The 20,126-nt window shown below is 46.9% G+C and overlaps 1 protein-coding gene across 1 annotated transcript in view; it reads left to right on the top strand.

The window, feature by feature from the left end:
* The first annotated feature begins 6,847 nt into the window (after positions 1-6,847).
* The window catches only part of SLC25A20 (solute carrier family 25 member 20), a 38,431-nt gene continuing 25,152 nt past the window's right edge, over positions 6,848-20,126 (top strand). The window contains exons 1-3 of the mRNA XM_040358936.1: positions 6,848-7,072; positions 15,655-15,747; positions 17,262-17,389. Coding sequence (XP_040214870.1) covers positions 6,968-7,072; positions 15,655-15,747; positions 17,262-17,389 — 326 coding nt within the window. The 5' untranslated portion in view covers positions 6,848-6,967. The remainder of the gene's footprint in view (positions 7,073-15,654; positions 15,748-17,261; positions 17,390-20,126) is intronic.

Raw genomic sequence — 20,126 nt, forward strand, 5'->3', positions numbered from 1 at the left:
TGCCCGCTCACCACAATCACTTGTAAACACAGAAGTCTGGTTTCTGTGTTTACAACTGACAGCTCTGCACTCTGTGTGTAACCCCCCTGAACTCTGCACTCTGTATGTAATGCAATCCTGGTATTTAATGCCCCTTTAAGACCCTTCTACTGTTTGTGAAATCTGAACAGGGTCGTGGTTGAGTTCCTGCACCTATTTTCTGAGAAAAAAAGCTCTGCTAGTATCACCCCTAGACACCCTGCAAGGTAACTTAATACGCCGATCCCACAAACAACCAGCGGCTCCTGCGGGGGTAGCGCTACAGAAGAAAGAAAGAAAAGGTGAGATAGAGGCAAGGAAGGACGGAGGAAGAAGAAGAGAAGGAAGGAAGAAAGAAAGGTGAGATAGGGTCAAGGAAGGGGGAGCACAGGAAGAAAGGAAAAAGAAAGAAGAAGAGAAGGAAGGAAGAAAGAAAAGTTGAGATAGGGGCAAGGAAGGAAGGACGAAGGAAGAAGAAGAGAAGGAAGGAAGAAAGAAAGGTGAGATAGGGTCAATGAAGGGGGAGCACAGGAAGAAAGGAAAAAGGAAGAAGAAGAGAAGGAAGGAAGAAAGAAAAGTTGAGATAGGGGCAAGGAAGGAAGGACGGACGAAGGAAGAAGAAGAGAAGGAAGGAAGGAAGAAAGAAAGGTGAGATAGAGGCAAGGAAGGAAGGACGAAGGAAGAAGAAGAGAAGGAAGGCAGAAAGAAAGGTGAGATAGGGTCAAGGAAGGGGGAGCACAGGAAGAAAGGAAAAAGGAAGAAGAACAGAAGGAAGGAAGAAAGAAAAGTTGAGATAGGGGCAAGGAAGGAAGGACAAAGGAAGAAGAAGAGAAGGAAGGAAGGAAGGAAGGAAGAAAGAAAGGTGAGATAGGGGCAAGGAAGGAAGGACGAAGGAAGAAGAAGAGAAGGAAGGAAGGAAGGAAGGAAGAAAGAAAGGTGAGATGGGGCAAGGAAGGAAGGACGAAGGAAGAAGAAGAGAAGGAAGGAAGGAAGGAAGAAAGAAAAGGTGAGATAGGGGCAAGGAAGGAAGGACGAAGGAAGAAGAAGAGAAGGAAGGAAGGAAGAAAGAAAGGTGAGATAGGGGGAAGGAAGGGGGTCAGGAAGGAAGGAAAAAAAAGGTAAGGAAGGAAAAAAGGGGAGACAGGGTAGAAGGAAGAAAGAAAAGAGAGAGGGAGGAAAGAAGGAGGATGGGGCCAGCTGGAGGAATTCATGTAGGTCAGAAGGGCGATTTAGGCCTTTCAAAGCTTGAGAAAGCTGGGTGCATATGGAATGGGTATTACACTGTTCAGCACAATGCACACTTTCAGCACCGGTGGTTGGGGGGTGTTTTTCCGTGCACCCCTTGATTTATAGGAAGAGCTCAGCTCGAGGAATGGAATCTTGAGGAAATAGTAAACAGCAGCTGTGATAACACACATTGAAATTCTGTTTGTTTCTGACAAAAGTATCCAAGCAACCGTGAGATTCTGCCACCAACTTCTGCTCCTAATTACTATGGAAACCTTCAAATTCACTTCTAGAACGTCAGAGTCTTCTCCGGCACTGAGGGGTAATGTGAGGTGAAGGAAAACGCTAATAGACCCATAATAAGGCCGAGCGATGAGCACTAACCTGTAATCACAATCTTGATCTCATAGGGGCCCCATTACAATCATGTGGTTTGCTGTGGATTAATGGACGCTCACCGTAGGGAAGCTAAACCACACTTAAAGCTGAACTCCAGGATATGCAAACATTGGGCCAGATTCTCCTAGATTGGCGTATCTTTGTGCGGACGTAACGAATCCTATTTACGTTACGCCTCCGCAACTTAGACGGGCAAGTGCAGTATTCTCAAAGCACTTGCTCCGTAAGTTGCGGCGGCATAGTGTAAATAGGCCGGCGTAAGCCCGCCTAATTCAAATTTGGAAGATGTGGGCGTGTGTTATGTAAATGTTATGTGACCCCATGTAAATGACGCTTTTTACGAACGGCGCATGCGCCGTCCGTGGACATATCCCAGTGTGCATTGCTCCAAAGTACGCCGCAAGGACGTATTGGTTTCGAAAGTGAACGTAAATGACGTCCAGCCCCATTCACGGACGACTTACGCAAACGACGTAAAATTTTCAAAATTCGACGAGGGAACGACGTCCATACTTAACATTGGTACGCCGCATGTACGCCTCATATAGCAGGGGTAAATTTACGTCGGGAAAAGCCTAACGTAAACGGCGTATCTGTACTGCGTCGGTCGGGCGTACGTTCGTGAATTCGCGTATCTAGCTGATTTACGTATTTCTAGGCGTAAATCAGCGTACACGCCCCTAGCGGCCAGCGTAAATATGCAGTTAAGATCCAACGGCGTAAGAGACTTACGCCGGTCGGATCTAATACACATCTATGTGTAACTGATTCTATGAATCAGGCGCATAGATACGACGGCTCAGACTCAGAGATACGACGGCGTATCTGGAGATACGACGGCGTATCTGGAGATATGCCGTAGTATCTGGAGATACGCCGTAGTATCTCCTTTGAGAATCTGGGCCATTGTCTAAATACATTCATCATGTGTATGCATCTTGAATCTTGATGTGCTTTATGTATTTCTTCCAGATCTGTGCAGTAATCCAGTGTGAGACTTCCTGTAATAAAGACCACTCACTGCTGCTCTCTCTCCTTGTGCAGGGTGACTGGTCTTGTCTCCGCCCCCTCCTGTAGTTTCTGCAGGCCGCCTGTAGTGGGTAGAAATAAAAAATAAAAGAGTGGCACTAAGTGAGAAATTAAATAGCCTGAGAACCCGAAAAGGTGAGGAAGATAAAGCAAAATTTAACAAAACCAAAACATAAAAGTCCAAAGTGAATAAAAAAGCATCTATGGAAGGTCCATTAGAGTTCAAAATTGTCAGCCTTTTTTTGTTAATAGCGCAAAAAAAACAAAGAGGTGATCAAATACCACCAAAAGAAAGCTCTATTTGTGGGGGAAAAAACTTTTGTCGGCTAGCAAACAGAAACTACGGCCCAGATTCTCAAAGGGCTTACGACGGAGCAACGCAATGTGCGCCGTCGTAAGTCCTAATCTGGGCCGTCGTATCCATGCGACTGATTCTTAGAATCAGTTACGCATAGATATCCATTAGATCCGACAGGTGTAAGGCTCTTACGCTGTCGGATCTTAAATGCAATTTTTTTTTCGCCGCTAGGTGTCGCCTCCGTCGTTTTCCCCGTCGTCTATGCAAATTAGCTATTTACGCCAGATTCCCGAACTTACGCGCGGTCGACGCAGTGAATTTACGACGTTTCCGTAGCATATGCGACGCGTAAAGTTGCCCCTGGGTCTATGAGGCGCAGCCAATGTTAAGTATGGCCGTCGTTCCCGCGTCGAAATTTAAAAAAAGTACGTCGTTTGCGTAAGTCGTCTGTGAATGGCGCTGGACGCCATTTACGTTAACGTGCGACGTGGCTCCCAAACAAAATTGACGTCCTTTTTTTTCCACAAACAGAGCTTTCTTTTGGTATTTGATCACCTCTGCGGTTTTTATTTTGTGCGCTATAAACAAAAATAGAGCGACAATTTTGAAAAAAAATATATATATATTTTTTACTTTTTGCTGTAATAAATATCCCCCAAAAAATATATAGAAAACATTTTTTCCCTCAGTTTAGGCCGATACGTATTCTTCTACATATTTTTGGTAAAAAAAAATCGCAATAAGCGTTTATTGATTGGTTTGTGCAAAAGTTATAACGTCTACAAAATAGGGTATCGTTTTATGGCATTTTTGTTATATATATTTTTTTATTAGTAATGTCGGCGATCTGCGATTTTTATCGTGACTGCGACATCATGGCTGACACATCGGACACTTTTGACGCTATTTTGGGATCATTGTCATTTATACAGCGATCAGTTCTATAAAAATGCACTGTTACTGTGTAAATGAAACTGGCAGGAAAGGGGTTAACCACTAGGGGGCTAGGAAGGGGTTAAGTGTGTCCTAGGGAGTGATTCTAACTGTTAGGGGGCGGAGCTTACTGTGACACGACATTGATCACTGCTCCCGTTGAGAGGGAGCAGTAGATTAGTGTCCCGTCACAAGGCAGAACAAGGAGATGCCTCGTTTACACAGGCATCCCCCTGTTCTGCAGCTCCGTAAACACGATCGCGGGACACCGGCGGACATCGAGTGCGCGGGTCCCGCGGGCACGGACACAGAGCTCGCGGCAGGGGCACGCACGCGCCCACACGGCGGCAAATTTAAAGGGACGTACCTGTACGCCAATTTGCCTGTCCGTGCCATTCTGCCAACGTAAAAGTTCGTGCGGCGGTCGGCAAGTGATTAAACCCAAAAGCAAACATTTCTCATATTGCAGCTTTCCAAAGATGTGATGGCTGCATTAGTTTTATTTATTTTTTTAAGTTTTTCTTTCATTTATTTAGATGTGGTGATCCAGTCAGTAAATTAGTTGTTTTCACAAAAGGTCAATTCTGTCCTGCAGAAGTAGCAGTTAGAGGGATGAAACAAAGCACTTCATTTAACATTGACGGGGGTGCTTATAATAATCAGCTTTTATTTATTATTTATGTAAAATCTTTATCCCAAAAGGAACAAAACTGATTGTCAGCGCAGATCCCCCCCCTGTCAGCGTGAAAAGAACAAAGACGATAACTTCCACTTCCTAGTATTGCTGTGATCAGCTGCGATTGGACACAGCTGATCACATGGTAAAGGGCCTACGTGATAGGACAGTGATGGCGAACCTTGGCACCCCAGATGTTTTGGAACTACATTTCCCATGATGCTCAACTACACTGCAGATTGCCTGAGCATCATGGGACATGTAGTTGCAAAACATCTGGGGTGCCAAGGTTCACTGTGATAGGCTCTTTACTGTGATTGGTGATGCGGTGTGTCGGTGGGACACGCTGCACTCCCGATCGTCACGCTGAGCCCCCCCCCCCCCACGAGCGCCTTGTTCTGCTGGACGTCATCTGACATCCCATCAGAATGGGAGAGCGCCCACCTGGTCATCATTTTGCTATAGACCGGGTGGGATGTGATTAACCCCTTAAGGACCGCCTCACGCCGATATACGGAATTGCACGGCTGGGCACAATCACGTACAGGTACGTTGCCCTTTAACTACTTGCCGACCAGCCGCCGTCATTCTACGGCGGCAGGTCAGCTCTCCTGGGCGAGAGCCCGTCATATTACGTTGGCTCTCTTTGCGCCCCCCCGCTCGTCCGTGACTCCCGTGCAGGTGCCCGGCGCGCGCGATCGCCGCTGGGCACCCGCGATTGCTCGTTGCAGAGCGGGGACCGGGAGCTGTGGGTGTAAACACACAGCTCTCGGTCCTGTCAGGGGGAGAAATGCTGATCTTCTGTTCATACAATGTATGAACAGAGGATCAGAGTTTTCCCTAGTGAGGCCACCCCCCCTACAGTAAGAACACACCCAGGGAACATACTTAACCCCTTCCCCGCCCCCTAGTGTTAACCCCTTCCCCGCCAGTGGCATTTTTATAGTAATCCAATGCATTTTTATAGCACTGATCGCTATAAAAATGCCAATGGTCCCAAAAATGTGTCAAAAGTGTCCGAAGTGTCCGCCATAATGTCGCAGTACCGAAAAAAAAATCGCTGATCGCCGCCATTACTAGTAAAAAAAAATATATTAATAAAAATGCCATAAAAATACCCCCTATTTTGTAAACGCTATAACTTTTGCGCAAAACCAATCAATAAACGCTTATTGCGATTTTTTTTTTTACAAAAAATATGTAGAAGAATACGTATCGTCCTAAACTGAGGAAAAAAAATGTTTATATATATTTTATATATTTTTCGGGGATATTTATTACAGCAAAAAGTAAAAAATATTCATTTTTTTTTCAAAATTGTCGCTCTATTTTTGTTTATAGCGCAAAAAATAAAAACCGCAGAGGTGATCAAATACCACCAAAAGAAAGCTCTATTTGTGGGAAAAAAAGGACGCCAATGTTGTTTGGGAGCCACGTCGCACGACCGCGCAATTGTCAGTTAAAGCGACGCAGTCCCGAATCGCAAAAAGTGCTCTGGTCTTTGGGCAGCAATATGGTCCGGGGGTTAAGTGGTTAAGTGCCCAGACGTGGGTCGCGTCATGAGCTCCGTGACCGCGCCCGCGATTGGGTCACAGAGCTGAAGAACGGGGAGAGGTAAGTGTAAACAAACCTCTCCCCGTGCTTCCTGGTGAGCCTGTCACTGATCGTCTGTTTCCTGTCATAGGGAATGACGATCAGTGACGTCACACGCCCAGCCACGCCCCCCTACAGTAAGAATCACTCACTAGGACACACTATCAAATAGGGTTTCCAAACTATGGCCCTCCAGTTGACTTGGAACTACAATTCCCATCATGCCTAGTCATGTCTGTGAATGACAGAGATTTACAATGCCTTATGGGACGTGTAGTTCTGCAACAGCTGGAGGGCCGTATTTGGAGATCCCAAATCTGATCAGTGTGGAAGGAATGGTTATTGAAATATAAAGACAGCCAATCAGCACACAGATCCATGTCATGTGATCACCAGAGCTCCACCTGTCCAGGAAACAAGCCTGTATATTATATAATGGATGGCTGGGGCTGGGACAGTTGTGGACTACACAAAAATGTCTCCTGTGTGCGGGACACTGAGAATAAATGAGACCTACACTCTAGTGATGATAAAAAAGGAAGTTTTACTCTAGATAGGCGGGGTTTAGGGGGAGATGAGTACGGTGATAGGTGGATTTGACAATCACTCGGAAGAAGAGGGCGGAAATGATTGATGGCGGCGCTGGTGATTGGTTGAGTGCCGTGTGGCAGCCTGTGCGGTGATTGGTCAGTTCGGGGTAGTGTAGTAAGTAGGGTAAAGGTCAGCCGGGTAAACCTTGTCCGGGGAGAGAACGGCTGTCATTCCCGGGCACACCGACCCCTCTCCGTCTCACCATGTCTGACACGCCGCAAGCCATCAGCCCGCTGAAGAACTTCTTCGCCGGAGGGTTCGGCGGGGTGTGCCTGGTGTTCGCTGGACATCCCCTGGACACCATCAAGGTGAGACCACCGGGGGGGAGGGTAATAATGGGGGGCTATACAGAGGGGGTCCTGTGTAATAATGGGGGAGTAGTGTGGGAGGGGGGTCCTGTGTAATAATGGGGGGGCAATATAGAGGGGTCCTGTGTAATAATGGGGGAGTAGTGTGAGGGAGGGGGGTCCTGTGAAATAATGGGGAGTAGTGTGGGGGAGGGGGGTCCTGTGTAATAATGAGGGGCAATACAGAGGGGTCCTGTGTAATAATGGGGAGTAGTGTGGGGTCCTGTGTAATAATGGGGAGTAGTGTGGGGGAGGGGGGTCCTGTGTAATAATGGGGGAGTAGTGTGAGGGAGGGGGGTCCTGTGAAATAATGGGGAGTAGTGTGGGGGAGGGGGGTCCTGTGTAATAATGGGGAGTAGTGTGAGGGAGGGGGGTCCTGTGAAATAATGGGGAGTAGTGTGGGGGAGGGGGGTCCTGTGAAATAATGGGGAGTAGTGTGAGGGAGGGGGGTCCTGTGAAATAATGGGGGAGTAGTGTGGGGGAGGGGGGTCCTGTGTAATAATGAGGGGCAATACAGAGGGGTCCTGTGTAATAATGGGGAGTAGTGTGAGGGAGGAGGGGTCCTGTGTAATAATGGGGAGTAGTGTGAGGGAGGAGGGGTCCTGTGAAATAATGGGGAGTAGTGTGAGGGAGGGGGGTCCTGTGTAATAATGGGGAGTAGTGTGGGGTCCTGTGTAATAATGGGGAGTAGTGTGAGGGAGGAGGGGTCCTGTGTAATAATGGGGAGTAGTGTGAGGGAGGAGGGGTCCTGTGAAATAATGGGGAGTAGTGTGAGGGAGGGGGGTCCTGTGTAATAATGGGGAGTAGTGTGAGGGAGGAGGGGTCCTGTGTAATAATGGGGAGTAGTGTGAGGGAGGAGGGGTCCTGTGAAATAATGGGGGAGTAGTGTGGGGGAGGGGGGTCCTGTGTAATAATGAGGGGCAATACAGAGGGGTCCTGTGTAATAATGGGGAGTAGTGTGAGGGAGGAGGGGTCCTGTGTAATAATGGGGAGTAGTGTGAGGGAGGAGGGGTCCTGTGTAATAATGGGGAGTAGTGTGAGGGAGGAGGGGTCCTGTGAAATAATGGGGAGTAGTGTGGGGGAGGGGGGTCCTGTGTAATAATGGGGAGTAGTGTGGGGGAGGGGGGTCCTGTGTAATAATGGGGAGTAGTGTGAGGAAGGGGGGTCCTGTGTAATAATGGGGAGTAGTGTGAGGAAGGGGGGTCCTGTGTAATAATGGGGAGTAGTGTGAGGAAGGGGGGTCCTGTGTAATAATGGGGGAGTAGTGTGAGGGAGGAGGGGTCCTGTGTAATAATGGGGAGTAGTGTGAGGAAGGGGGGTCCTGTGTAATAATGGGGAGTAGTGTGAGGGAGGAGTGGTCCTGTGTAATAATGGGGAGTAGTGTGGGGGAGGGGGGTCCTGTGTAATAATGGGGAGTAGTGTGGGGGAGGGGGGTCCTGTGTAATAATGGGGAGTAGTGTGGGGGAGGGGGGTCCTGTGTAATAATGGGGAGTAGTGTGAGGGAGGGGGGTCCTGTGTAATAATGGGGAGTAGTGTGAGGGAGGGGGGGTCCTGTGTAATAATGGGGAGTAGTGTGAGGAAGGGGGGTCCTGTGTAATAATGGGGAGTAGTGTGGGGGAGGGGGGGTCCTGTGTAATAATGGGGAGTAGTGGGGGGGAGGGGGGTCCTGTGTAATAATGGGGAGTAGTGTGAGGAAGGGGGGTCCTGTGTAATAATGGGGAGTAGTGTGGGGGAGGGGGGTCCTGTGTAATAATGGGGAGTAGTGTGGGGGAGGGGGGTCCTGTGTAATAATGGGGAGTAGTGTGGGGGAGGGGGGTCCTGTGTAATAATGGGGAGTAGTGTGGGGGAGGGGGGTCCTGTGTAATAATGGGGAGTAGTGTGAGGGAGGGGGGTCCTGTGTAATAATGGGGAGTAGTGTGGGGGAGGGGGGGTCCTGTGTAATAATGGGGAGTAGTGTGGGGGAGGGGGGGTCCTGTGTATAATGGGGGAGTAGTGTGAGGGAGGGGAGTCCTGTGTAATAATGGGGAGTAGTGTGGGGTCCTGTGTAATAATGGGGAGTAGTGTGGGGGAGGGGGGTCCTGTGTAATAATGGGGAGTAGTGTGAGGAAGGGGGGTCCTGTGTATAATGAGTAGTGTGGGGGAGGGGGTCCTGTGTAATAATGGGCAGCAATACAGAGGGGGTCCTGTGTAATAATGGGGGGGGTAGTGTGGGGGAGGAGGGCTGCCCCTGTTTTGTCGGGGTGTCCTGTAGGAGGAGGGGCTTTGCCGGGGTGTCCTGTAGGAGGAGGGGTTTTGCTGGGGTGTCCTGTAGGAGGAGGGGTTTTGCTGGGGTGTCCTGTAGGAGGAGGGGTTTTGCTGGGGTGTCCTGTAGGAGGAGGGGCTTTGCTGGGGGTGTCCTGTAGGAGGACGGGTTTTGCCAGGGTGTCCTGTAGGAGGAGGGGCTTTGCCGGGGGGTGTCCTGTAGGAGGAGGGGCTTTGCCGGGGGGTGTCCTGTAGGAGGAGGGGCTTTGCCGGGGGGTGTCCTGTAGGAGGAGGGGCTTTGCCGGGGGGTGTCCTGTAGGAGGAGGGGCTTTGCCGGGGGGTGTCCTGTAGGAGGAGGGGCTTTGCCGGGGGGTGTCCTGTAGGAGGAGGGGCTTTGCCGGGGGGTGTCCCGTAGGAGGGATTTTTCAAACGTGTTTTTTTGGGGAATAAAACAGTTTCATGCTTTTAATAAAAAAAAAAAACAGTAAAGTTAACCCAATTTTTTTGCATAATGTGAAAGATGAAATTGCGCAGAGTAAATAGATACCCAACATGTCACGCTTTAAAATTGCACACGCTCGTGGAATGGCGCCAAACTTCGGTAATTAAAAAATCCCCATAGGCGACGCTTGGATTTGTTTTACTGGTTACATGTTTTGAGTTATAGAGGAGGTCTAGGGCTAGAATTAGAGCTCACAGGGACAGAGGCACTTTACCAATACCTTTTTTTTATTTATTTATTTTTTTTTTAACAAAAAAATAAAAGTATTATGACATTTTAACCACTTAAGGACCGGACCAATATGCTGCTACATGACCCAAGGGGTTTTTACAATTCGGCACTGCGTCGCTTTAACAGACAATTGCGCGGTCGTGCGACGTGGCTCCCAAACAAAATTGGCGTCTTTTTTTCCCCCCATAAATAGAGCTTTCTTTTGGTGGTATTTGATCACCTCTGCGGTTTTTATTTTTTGCGCTATAAACAAAAATAGAGCGACAATTTTGAAAAAAATGCAATATTTTTTACTTTTTGCTATAATATCACCAAAAAACATATATAACATTTTTTTTCCCCTCAGTTTAGGCCGATGCGTATTCTTCTACCTATTTTTGGTAAAAAAAATCGCAATAATCGTTTATCGGTTGGTTTGTGCAAAATTTATAGCGTTTACAAAATAGGGGATAGTTTTATTGCATTTTTATTAATTTTTTTTTTTTACTACTAATGGCGGCGATCAGCGATTTTTTTTCGTGACTGCGACATTATGGCGGACACTTCGGACAATGTTGACACATTTTTGGGACCATTGTCATTTTCACAGCAAAAAATGCATTTAAATTGCATTGTTTATTGTGAAAATGACAGTTGCAGTTTGGGAGTTAACCACAGGGGGCGCTGTAGGAGTTAGTGTTCACTTAGTGTGTGTTTACAACTGTAGGGGGGTGTGGCTGTAGGACTGACATCATCGATCGAGTCTCCCTATAAAAGGGATGACTCGATCGATGCAGCCGCCACAGTGAAGCACGGGGAAGCCATGTTTACATACGGCTATCCCCGTTCTTCAGCTCCGGGGAGCGATCGCGACGGAGCGGCTATAAACAAATAGCCGTGCCGTCGTCCCGGATCGCTCCCCGGGGGAACCCGACCGCCGCATGTAGCGGGGGGGGGGGGGGGGTCCCGATCGGACCCACGTCTAGGCAGGCACGTACAGGTGCGCCAATGTGCCTGTACGTGCCATTCTGCCGACGTATATGTACATGCGGTGGTCGGGAAGTGGTTTAAAAATAAAAAATAAAATGTGATCACTTTTTTTTTCCCTATTACAGGGAATGTAAACATTCCTTGTAATAGGAATATGACATGATCAGACCTCTTTACAGTGAGATATGGGGGAGGGGTCAATAAGACCTCACATTTCGCCTCTAGGCTGGGAAGCCTAAAAAAAAAACAAAAAAACACGATGACCGCTTTTTGAATGCAGAGGCCGGGCATGATGTCATAACATCGCGCCCAGCCTCCGACGATCATAGAAATCTCTATGGACAAGAATCGGGGCCAGTGGATCCTCTCACCGATCCCTCAGGTGAGTCCCTCCCCTCTCGACACCCGTAAGAACGATCAATCGGCAGAACAGCCGATATGATCGTTCTTATGGCGTAGGGAATCGCCGGCCGAAAACTGCAATATCTGAATGATGCCTGTAGCTGCACCCATCATTCAGATATATCAGTGGTTTCCAAACTGCGGCCCGGGGGCCAGATGTGGCCCTTTGTTTGCCTGTATCCGGCCCTTGGAGCACTATTCCTCCCACTGATACAAGACACAATTCTGACAATTGACATTAACAATGGGGCACCATTTCTCCCACTGACATTAACAATGGGAGACTATTCCTCCCAATGATACCAAATGGGGTGATGTTTACTCCCACTGATACCAGGAAAATTTCCACTCCTGCTGGCCACAGTCCGGCCCCCCTAAAGTCTAAGGACAATAAAGTGGCCCTTTGCTTAGAAAGTTTGGAGACCCCTGAGATATACCACCACAAAGCCGAAGGACGTCTGTAGACATCCAGCCGTCGGCAAGTGGTTGAAAAAAAAAAAACAAAAAAAACGCGATACCGTAAAGTTGGCCCAATTTTTAATTTTTTTTTTTTATGTGAAAGTTGATGTTACATCGCGAGAATCTTGAGAGATAGCTAGATTCACAAAGAGTTACGCCGGCGTATCAGTAGATACGCCGTCGTAACTCGGAATCTGCGCCGTCGTACGTTTAAGTGTATTCTCAAACTGAGATACACTTAAACCTAGCTAAGATATGACGGCCTACGCCGTCGTATCTTGGCCGTCTAGTTCCGCCGGCCGCTAGGGGCGTGAACGTTGATTTACGCCTAGAATGCGTAAATCAGCGAGATACGCCGATTCACGAACGTACGCTTGCCCGTCGCAGTAAAGATACGCCGTTTACGTAAGGCGATTCCCGGCGTAAAGTTAGTCGAACAAATAGCTGGCCTAGTCAATGTTAAGTATGGCCGTCGTTCCCGCGTTGAAATTTGAAAAATTTACGTTGTTTGCATAAGTCGTTCGTGAATGGGGCTGGACGTAATTTACGTTCACGTCGAAACCAATACGTCCTTGCGGCGTACTTTGGAGCAATGCACACTGGGATATGTCCACGGACGGCGCATGCGCCGTTCGTAAAAAAAAAGTCAATCACGTCGGGTCACAAGTAATTTACATAAAACACGCCCCCCTCATCCTCTGAATTAGGCGCGCTTACGCCGGCCCATTGACGCTACGCCGCCGTAACTTAGGAGGCAAGTGCTTTGTGAATACAGCACTTGCCTCTCTGACTTACGGCAGCGTAGCGTATATGCGATACGCTACGCCGCCTCAAAAGTAAGCCGCCCTACCTGAATCCAGCTAAGAATCGTGATCTCTCTTCTAAGCAAAAAAAAATTGCGATTCTCATTTTAGCCAGAATCGTGCAGCTCTAGTTTTATGTACAACCCAGAAAGTAACAGATCGAGAGTAACCGGTGGATCCACCAGAAAATGATCACCTGAACTGCGGATGCGGGGGATGGAAGCAATTGCGAGTATGCGGAACCTGTTCAATATCTGTGGCCTAAGTGAAGCCGCTTCTACGCGTTTCCCATAGCTTTGGTCTTGCAGCTAAATTGACAGGAACAGCTGACCTGCGTCTTGGCCCTCAAAGGACGGATTCAAAGGTGACCCCTGCAGTGTGGCTTGTGCCCTGCTGGGGGCAGACATGCGAGTTTATTACACCTTCTAGGACAGTGATGGCGAACGCGTGGCACGCGTGCCGCTCCTGGCACGGCAAGCTGTTTCGGTGGGCACGCCACACGCCATGAAAAATTGAAAAGAACACACTAAAATCCATTTGTCCCCACCGCACCGCAAACTACAACTCCCACAGTTCTCTAGGGCTATTGATGACGTGTCTGAGTGGGAGTGACAAAGAAGAAACTCCCGGGAGTGATGTGCGTGCGTGTGTGCGCACGCACTCTGATCCAATCAAAGAAGCTGTCTCATCCACACCGCACAAATCAGCGGTGACGTGACTGGGAGCACACACGGCTGGAATCAGAGGAGCCTTTCGGCGGGAATAATGAGCTGCTGGAGCAAGGTCAGACACTGGGAGACAGGAGTTAATGTGCAGTGTACGGTACAGTTATCTTGTTAGTCCTAAGCCTGCCCCACTCTCAGATATCAGGTGCTAGCTCAGCAAATAATCAATTGTGCAAAAAGAACAGCCTCATTACTGTCATTGGGAAACATGTGTCATCATTGGTGTTATTCAGCCTCATTATTGGTTTCATTAGGAAACATTGTGCCCCATCATTGTTGTCGTCATTGGTGTCATTGTGCCTCATTATTGGTGTCATTGCCTCATTATTGGTGTCATTGCCTCATTATTGGTGTCATTGTGCCTCATTATTGGTGTCATTAGGGAACATTGTACCTAATTATTGGTGTCATTGTGCCTCATTATTGGTGTCATTGTGCCTCATTATTGGTGTCATTGCCTCATTATTGGTGTCATTGGAAAACATTGTGCTCTCCCATTTTTTGTCATTATTGGTGTCATTGTGCCTCATTATTGGTGTCATTAGGGAACATTGTGCCTCATTATTGGTGTCATTGCCTCATTATTGGTGTCATTGCCTCATTATTGGTGTCATTGTGCCTCATTATTGGTGTCATTAGGGAACATTGTGCCTCATTATTGGTGTCATTAGGGAACATTGTGCCTCATTATTGGTGTCATTGGAAAACATTGTGCCTCATTATTGGTGTCATTGCATGTGTCAGGTAGGTGAGTGTAATAGTCGGGTAAGTGAGTGTAATGGTCAGGTAAGTGAGTGTAATGGTCAGGTAAGTGAGTGTAATGGTCAGGTAAGTGAGTGTAATGGTCAGGTAAGTGAGTGTAATGGTCAGGTAAGTGAGTGTAATGGTCAGGTAAGTGAGTGTAATGGTCAGGTAAGTGAGTGTAATGGTCAGGTAAGTGAGTGTAATGGTCAGGTAAGTGAGTGTAATGGTCAGGTAAGTGAGTGTTATGGTCAGGTAAGTGAGTGTAATGGTCAGGTAAGTGTTATGGTCAGGTAAGTGAGTGTAATGGTCAGGTAAGTGAGTGTAATGGTCAGGTAAGTGAGTGTAATGGTCAGGTAAGTGAGTGTAATGGTCAGGTAAGTGTTATGGTCAGGTAAGTGAGTGTAATGGTCAGGTAAGTGAGTGTTATGGTCAGGTAAGTGAGTGTTATGGTCAGGTAAGTGAGTGTTATGGTCAGGTAAGTGAGTGTAATGGTCAGGTAAGTGAGTGTAATGGTCAGGTAAGTGTTATGGTCAGGTAAGTGAGTGTTATGGTCAGGTAGGTGAGTGTAATGGTCAGGTAGGTGAGTGTAATGGTCAGGTAAGTGAGTGTAATGGTCAGGTAAGTGAGTGTTATGGTCAGGTAGGTGAGTGTAATGGTCAGGTAGGTGAGTGTAATGGTCAGGTAGGTGAGTGTAATGGTCAGTGTATGTTGCACAATGCATTCCTAATCCCTGCAGTCTGAGCGAATCTGGCAGAATCGTCCATTTCTAGTCCCTTGGGGCTCATTTAGATAAGTCCCAACCTCTGTACAGAGCCGCTGGAAGGTTTAATTCTGTGTTGGCACTTTGCAAGAAATAAATTGCTCTTGTGTCGCGGTTTGGGCACTCGGGCTCAAAAAGGTTCGCCATCACTGTTCTAGGACATGTGGCTGCTTTTACTGTTCTCTAGGTAAAAGGTGAAGGCTGCTGAATTATCAGACTTGTCAGCATATAGAAACCTTTCTAAGATAAAAAGGATGATTGCTCTGGAATCTCTGCATTTCTGCGGCACTCAGACCTGTAACTGGGTCATCTCTAGACTTCCAATTTGGATGTGAATCTGTGAGATGGCGGGCAGCAAATCTTCAGTGATTGTTTTGAGGGAATACATTTGCAACGTTCTGTTCACCTGAGTGTTTGTTTGTACACATCAGACCCATTGTGAGGTGTTGCCCAATGCATAGACATGGCAAAAAAAAAAAAGTTGCTTTAGCTAAAAGTTTATGATAAATAAAGTATAATATCAATCTAAAATAAATATCCTCCTGTGCTGCCCTATGTGGCTTTCCAATGGCCTGTACACACAATCCGAATATCGGACGAAAGCGGTCGTCTGAGGAAGAATCGTACGATTCCTTTTGTTTGTTTTAATAATATTTATTTCACATTTTTGTAATAACTTTTATTTCCCCCTTTTTTTTTTTTTACAGGTTCGAATTCAAACCCAACCAAAACCAACACCAGGGGTCCCAACAATATACGCCGGAACCTTCGACTGCTTTAAAAAAACACTTGTAAATGAGGTGAGCGGGTTTGTTTTACCAGTAATTCTATTCTGGTAATTTAACATAAATATGGCGCATTAAAGTAGTAGGAAACTCCGTACTACCACTTGTACCTACACGTAAGCCTATAATGAGGCTTCAATGGGACCAAAAACGCTTTGTAATCGGCTTTTTTGAGCTCCATGTGTTTTGCTTTAGGCCACAGAACGCTTGCCTTCCATTCACATCTAGGCGTTTTCACGCCAGACGCTCGTGCCGCTGGAGGCGAGATTTCACATTGGTGTCTATGGAGATGGTTTACATCTCACGCCGAAACGCCTGCCGCCTGAAAAAAAGTCCCGGACCCTTTTTTTCAGGCGGCATTGGCGTTCGGCCATAGACAACAATGTGTTGTCAAAAAAAAAAAGACCCGTTTTGTCGCTGCAAATTGCGGGTTAAATACGCCACAATTTGTTGCGGCAAAATACGCCGAAATACGCCGCGTTACAGTGTGAATGCGGCCTTAGATGTGAACAGGGGCCATTGAAATGAATGGGCTTTTGCTCGTTGAGCCTTTTGGAGCTACAAGCTTCAAGCAGAAAATGGCTCAGGTGTAAACAAAGCAAAGCAATGTAGAGTATTGATCATAAATTGTCCAGAAAACAAATTCAGCCAGGTTCCCTTTCATTGGTTAATAACTACAAAGAAGGCTGGGTGCTGAACCCCAAAGCAAGCATGCAAGTTCTAACTGCAGCTAGGTGCGTGTGCGTGTGGTGTTTTTTTTTTTTTTTTTTTTTTTTCTGGAGCGCCTGGCCATTGGAGAAATGACTCCTTCGTTGGTATTCGGTGAATGGTCTGCTTATGTTGTGGTCAGTGGAGGAGGTGTCCCCTTACTGGTGGTCATTGAAGTAGTGACCCTTCACATAATGGTCAGCAAGAGTGTCTGGCGTGTCTTTACATTTATTTTTAGAAAGAGGACTAACACCCCCTACATTGGGGTTAGTGGGATCAGGGCTTTTTTTCAGCAGGAACTAGGGGGAACTCAGTTCCTCCACCTCTGGCTCAGGTCTTCTGCTCACCATTTATATTTGGTAACACTGACGTCCAGCATCTAAGCGTTTACAAGTGATAGCTTATCTCCCAGTAGCTCCCACAGGTCAGATATCTTGCGCAGATCCCACTGAGTGCCGGACAGGGACAAGGGAGATACAGAACAGGTGCCAAGGTTTCAGTGCAGTTATTGGGCAGGAGAGGGTGCGTGGTCGGCTCTACCTTCTGTGGTAGAGCGACACAATTAATCGTTAAAAAATCGTGATCTCGATTCATCAAGAGAAAACAATGGCTCCGTAAGAAGAATTAACCCCATCAACACTGACTGTGAAGGGGGAATCGAGTGATTTATTATTTATTTTCCATCCTAGCTTCTCTATACTGTTTATCTTTTATTAGCACATTCAGGAGTTGTTTAACTTTTCAGTGCTCTTCATGCTAACAGACCTTAAAAGCAACTACCCTTTAACCATCAAGGTGCTTATTGCTTTTGTATGTTGCAGGGCGTCAAGGGTCTCTACAAAGGAATGGCAGCGCCCATTATCGGTGTGACTCCCATGTTCGCTGTCTGTTTCTTTGGCTTCGGCTTAGGAAAAAAGCTTCAGCAAAAACACCCGGATGAAGTATTAACGTAAGTGTTGTACACAGAACATTCTCTAGATCTCTGCAATTTTAGACCCCCCCCCCCCCCAGAGCGGACAGACAACACCACACTGCCACTGGCATATTTAAGGCTCCATTCACACTAGTGTGACTTATCACGTGACTTTGGACACACAAAGTCGCAGCCCATTGCTTTCAATGACACCTGTTCAAATCCATGAGTCTTAAAGTTGCAGGGACTTTGAAAATGTCCCTGCACTACTAGGTGACTTGAGTGCTAGAGAGTGTAAAGTCGCACTCGAAATTGCACTAGTGTGAAACGAGCCTTAAAGCGGAGCTCCAGGCTCCTTCAGAAAAAATTAAGTCGGCAGCTACAAATACTGTAGCTGCTCACTTTTAATTTTAGGACACTTACCAGTCCACAAATCCAGTGGTGTCTTCACCACTTGGTAATTTTTTTACCTATAGGTAAGGCTTGCCTGTAGGTAAAATGAATCTCTCTCAAACGTGCACTGCTTAGGAGCTAATCACCCTGTATGCAGCCAGTGACATCACTAGCGCATGTGCTCTGAATGTCCTCATGAGTGACGTCATCACGGCTCAGGCCAATCACATAGCCAGAGCATGTGAACCCGAAAGAAGGAAGACCGGGGGAACATGTCAGCCTTCTCAGTGGTGACAGCACAGCGCTGGAGGCCTTCGTCCCAAAGTGAGTATTTTATAATGTACTAGTATATGTTGCATACTAGCACATTATGCCATTGCTTGGCAGGTGTTTGTTTTGTTTTTTTTTCTTAACCACTTCTGCAATTTACAACCGCTTTCAACAGATGTAAAAAAATTATAAAATTACAATGGTATTTAACAGTCCAAAGGAGAAATAATTGTTAATTGTCAGGGTTTCCCTACACTTACTATAGCGAATAAAAGAAACCCATGTACAAAACCGATACACATTCACTTTTAAGTGTCCTGCATTGTCTTATGTAAGGGGTGGAGTTGGCCTTTTTAATGTATTGATTTTATTGGGTTGCCCCTTTGTCATGTGCTAACTAACCTGCTCTTTTATACAGCAAGTACTGGAGGGAGATATTACTGCAGGCTTTGCCCCCTGAGGTGTGTGTGCCCAGCAGTGTACATTGACATGGTGTAAGTGTTATTGTACCTCGGTCAGTGTGTCACCCATCCTCCCATTGTTCCCAAACCTTCTGACTAAGTCTGACGCCAATGCAGTACTATGTTGATGTATTATGCTAGCCACACATGCGTCGGTTTCTTCCTTTTTTTTTTTTTTTTCTCCATCCGATCGAAATGTTTATGTATCTGGGGTACCCTCCATCCTCTCCATTGGCCACCCATGTGTTTTGTGTTTGTGGATCCAATCAAATTTTGATACAGAACAGCGATCACTGTTGAAATACCCTGGGGTTCCTCCTGAGATTGCTGTTGGTAGGAGGGGGAACCTGAGGGTCCTGTAGAGGTTTCTTGGGTAGGAAGGGGGGAACCTGAGGTTCCTCGGGAGGAGAGGACCCGAGGTTCCACTAGAGCAGTGGTCTTCAAACCCTGGGCCAGGGGCCAGATACTGCACTTTTATTCAGCTCTTGGGACAATATTTCATCCTTTGAAACCGACAATGGGGCATAATTTCCTCCCAATAAAACCAACAGTTCCTCCCGGTGACACCAAGGATAGGGCATTATTCTTCCCATCCACTGACACTGATGGGGCACAATTCCTCCCACTGACTCAAATGTGGGGCTTTGTTTACTCCCACTGAGGCTGGGAGATTTTCTACTTCCAATGGCCACAGTCAGGCTCCCCTACAGTCTAAAGGACGTTAAACTGTGCCTTTTTTGTTTTAGAAAGTTTGGAGACCCCTGCTTTAGAGGTTGCTGTGGGGGGTGGGGGGGGGGGCCCTTGGGTTCCTCTAGACTGGTCGCTGGGAGAGGAAGCCTGGTAATCCTATAGACGTTGCTTGGGGTTCCTCCAGAGCAGTGTTTCTCAACTCCAGTTCTCGAGGCGCCCCAACAGGTCATGTTTTCAGGATTTCCCTCAGATGCAATGGCTGTGGTGATTACCAAGGCAGTAAAACTGATCAAATCGCCTGTGTAAAATAATGGAAAGCCTGAAAACATGACCTGTTGGGGCGCCTTGAGGACTGGAGTTGAGAAACACTGCTCCAGAGGTTGATGGAGTGGAAGCCATGGGGTTCCTCCAGAAGATACTGGGGCTTCCTTAAAAAACAAGACTATCAACGAGCCCTTACCCACCTTTTGGAGGAACTTAAGTAAACCATATTTGTCAGGAACCCCAGAGCTTGATTAAGTAAACCCCCATTCTTTACTCTTCTCTTTTTTTTTTTTTATATTAAACTCTCTACAACCTACGGATCACTTTACTGTACCATAAACTACAGGTCTAATAATTTGAGTGGTGGTTCCCCAAGATCTAAAAAACATTTCAGGGGTCCCTCTGTGGTATAAAAAGTTTGAGACAGGCTGGTCCAGTTTGTGGAAGCTGCCAGCCCATTGTCCATCGTCTCCATTGTCCTACCACTATTCTACCACTGAATGATAATTTTGTATTGTTAAAGTGGAGGTTCCATCAAAAAACAATTTTGCTTTAAACTGTAGCTTACACCTAAAAAAGGAAAAAAATAATTTTTTTTTTTTACTCATTTGGAAATGCCTGTTGCTATGCGGTCCCACGAAATCTGCTTTTTGAAACCACCTAGGATTCTGACATCATCTCCCTCTAATGCTCCT

The sequence above is a fragment of the Rana temporaria genome, chromosome 7 (genome assembly GCF_905171775.1).
Source record: "Rana temporaria chromosome 7, aRanTem1.1, whole genome shotgun sequence".
Lineage (NCBI taxonomy): Eukaryota > Metazoa > Chordata > Amphibia > Anura > Ranidae > Rana > Rana temporaria.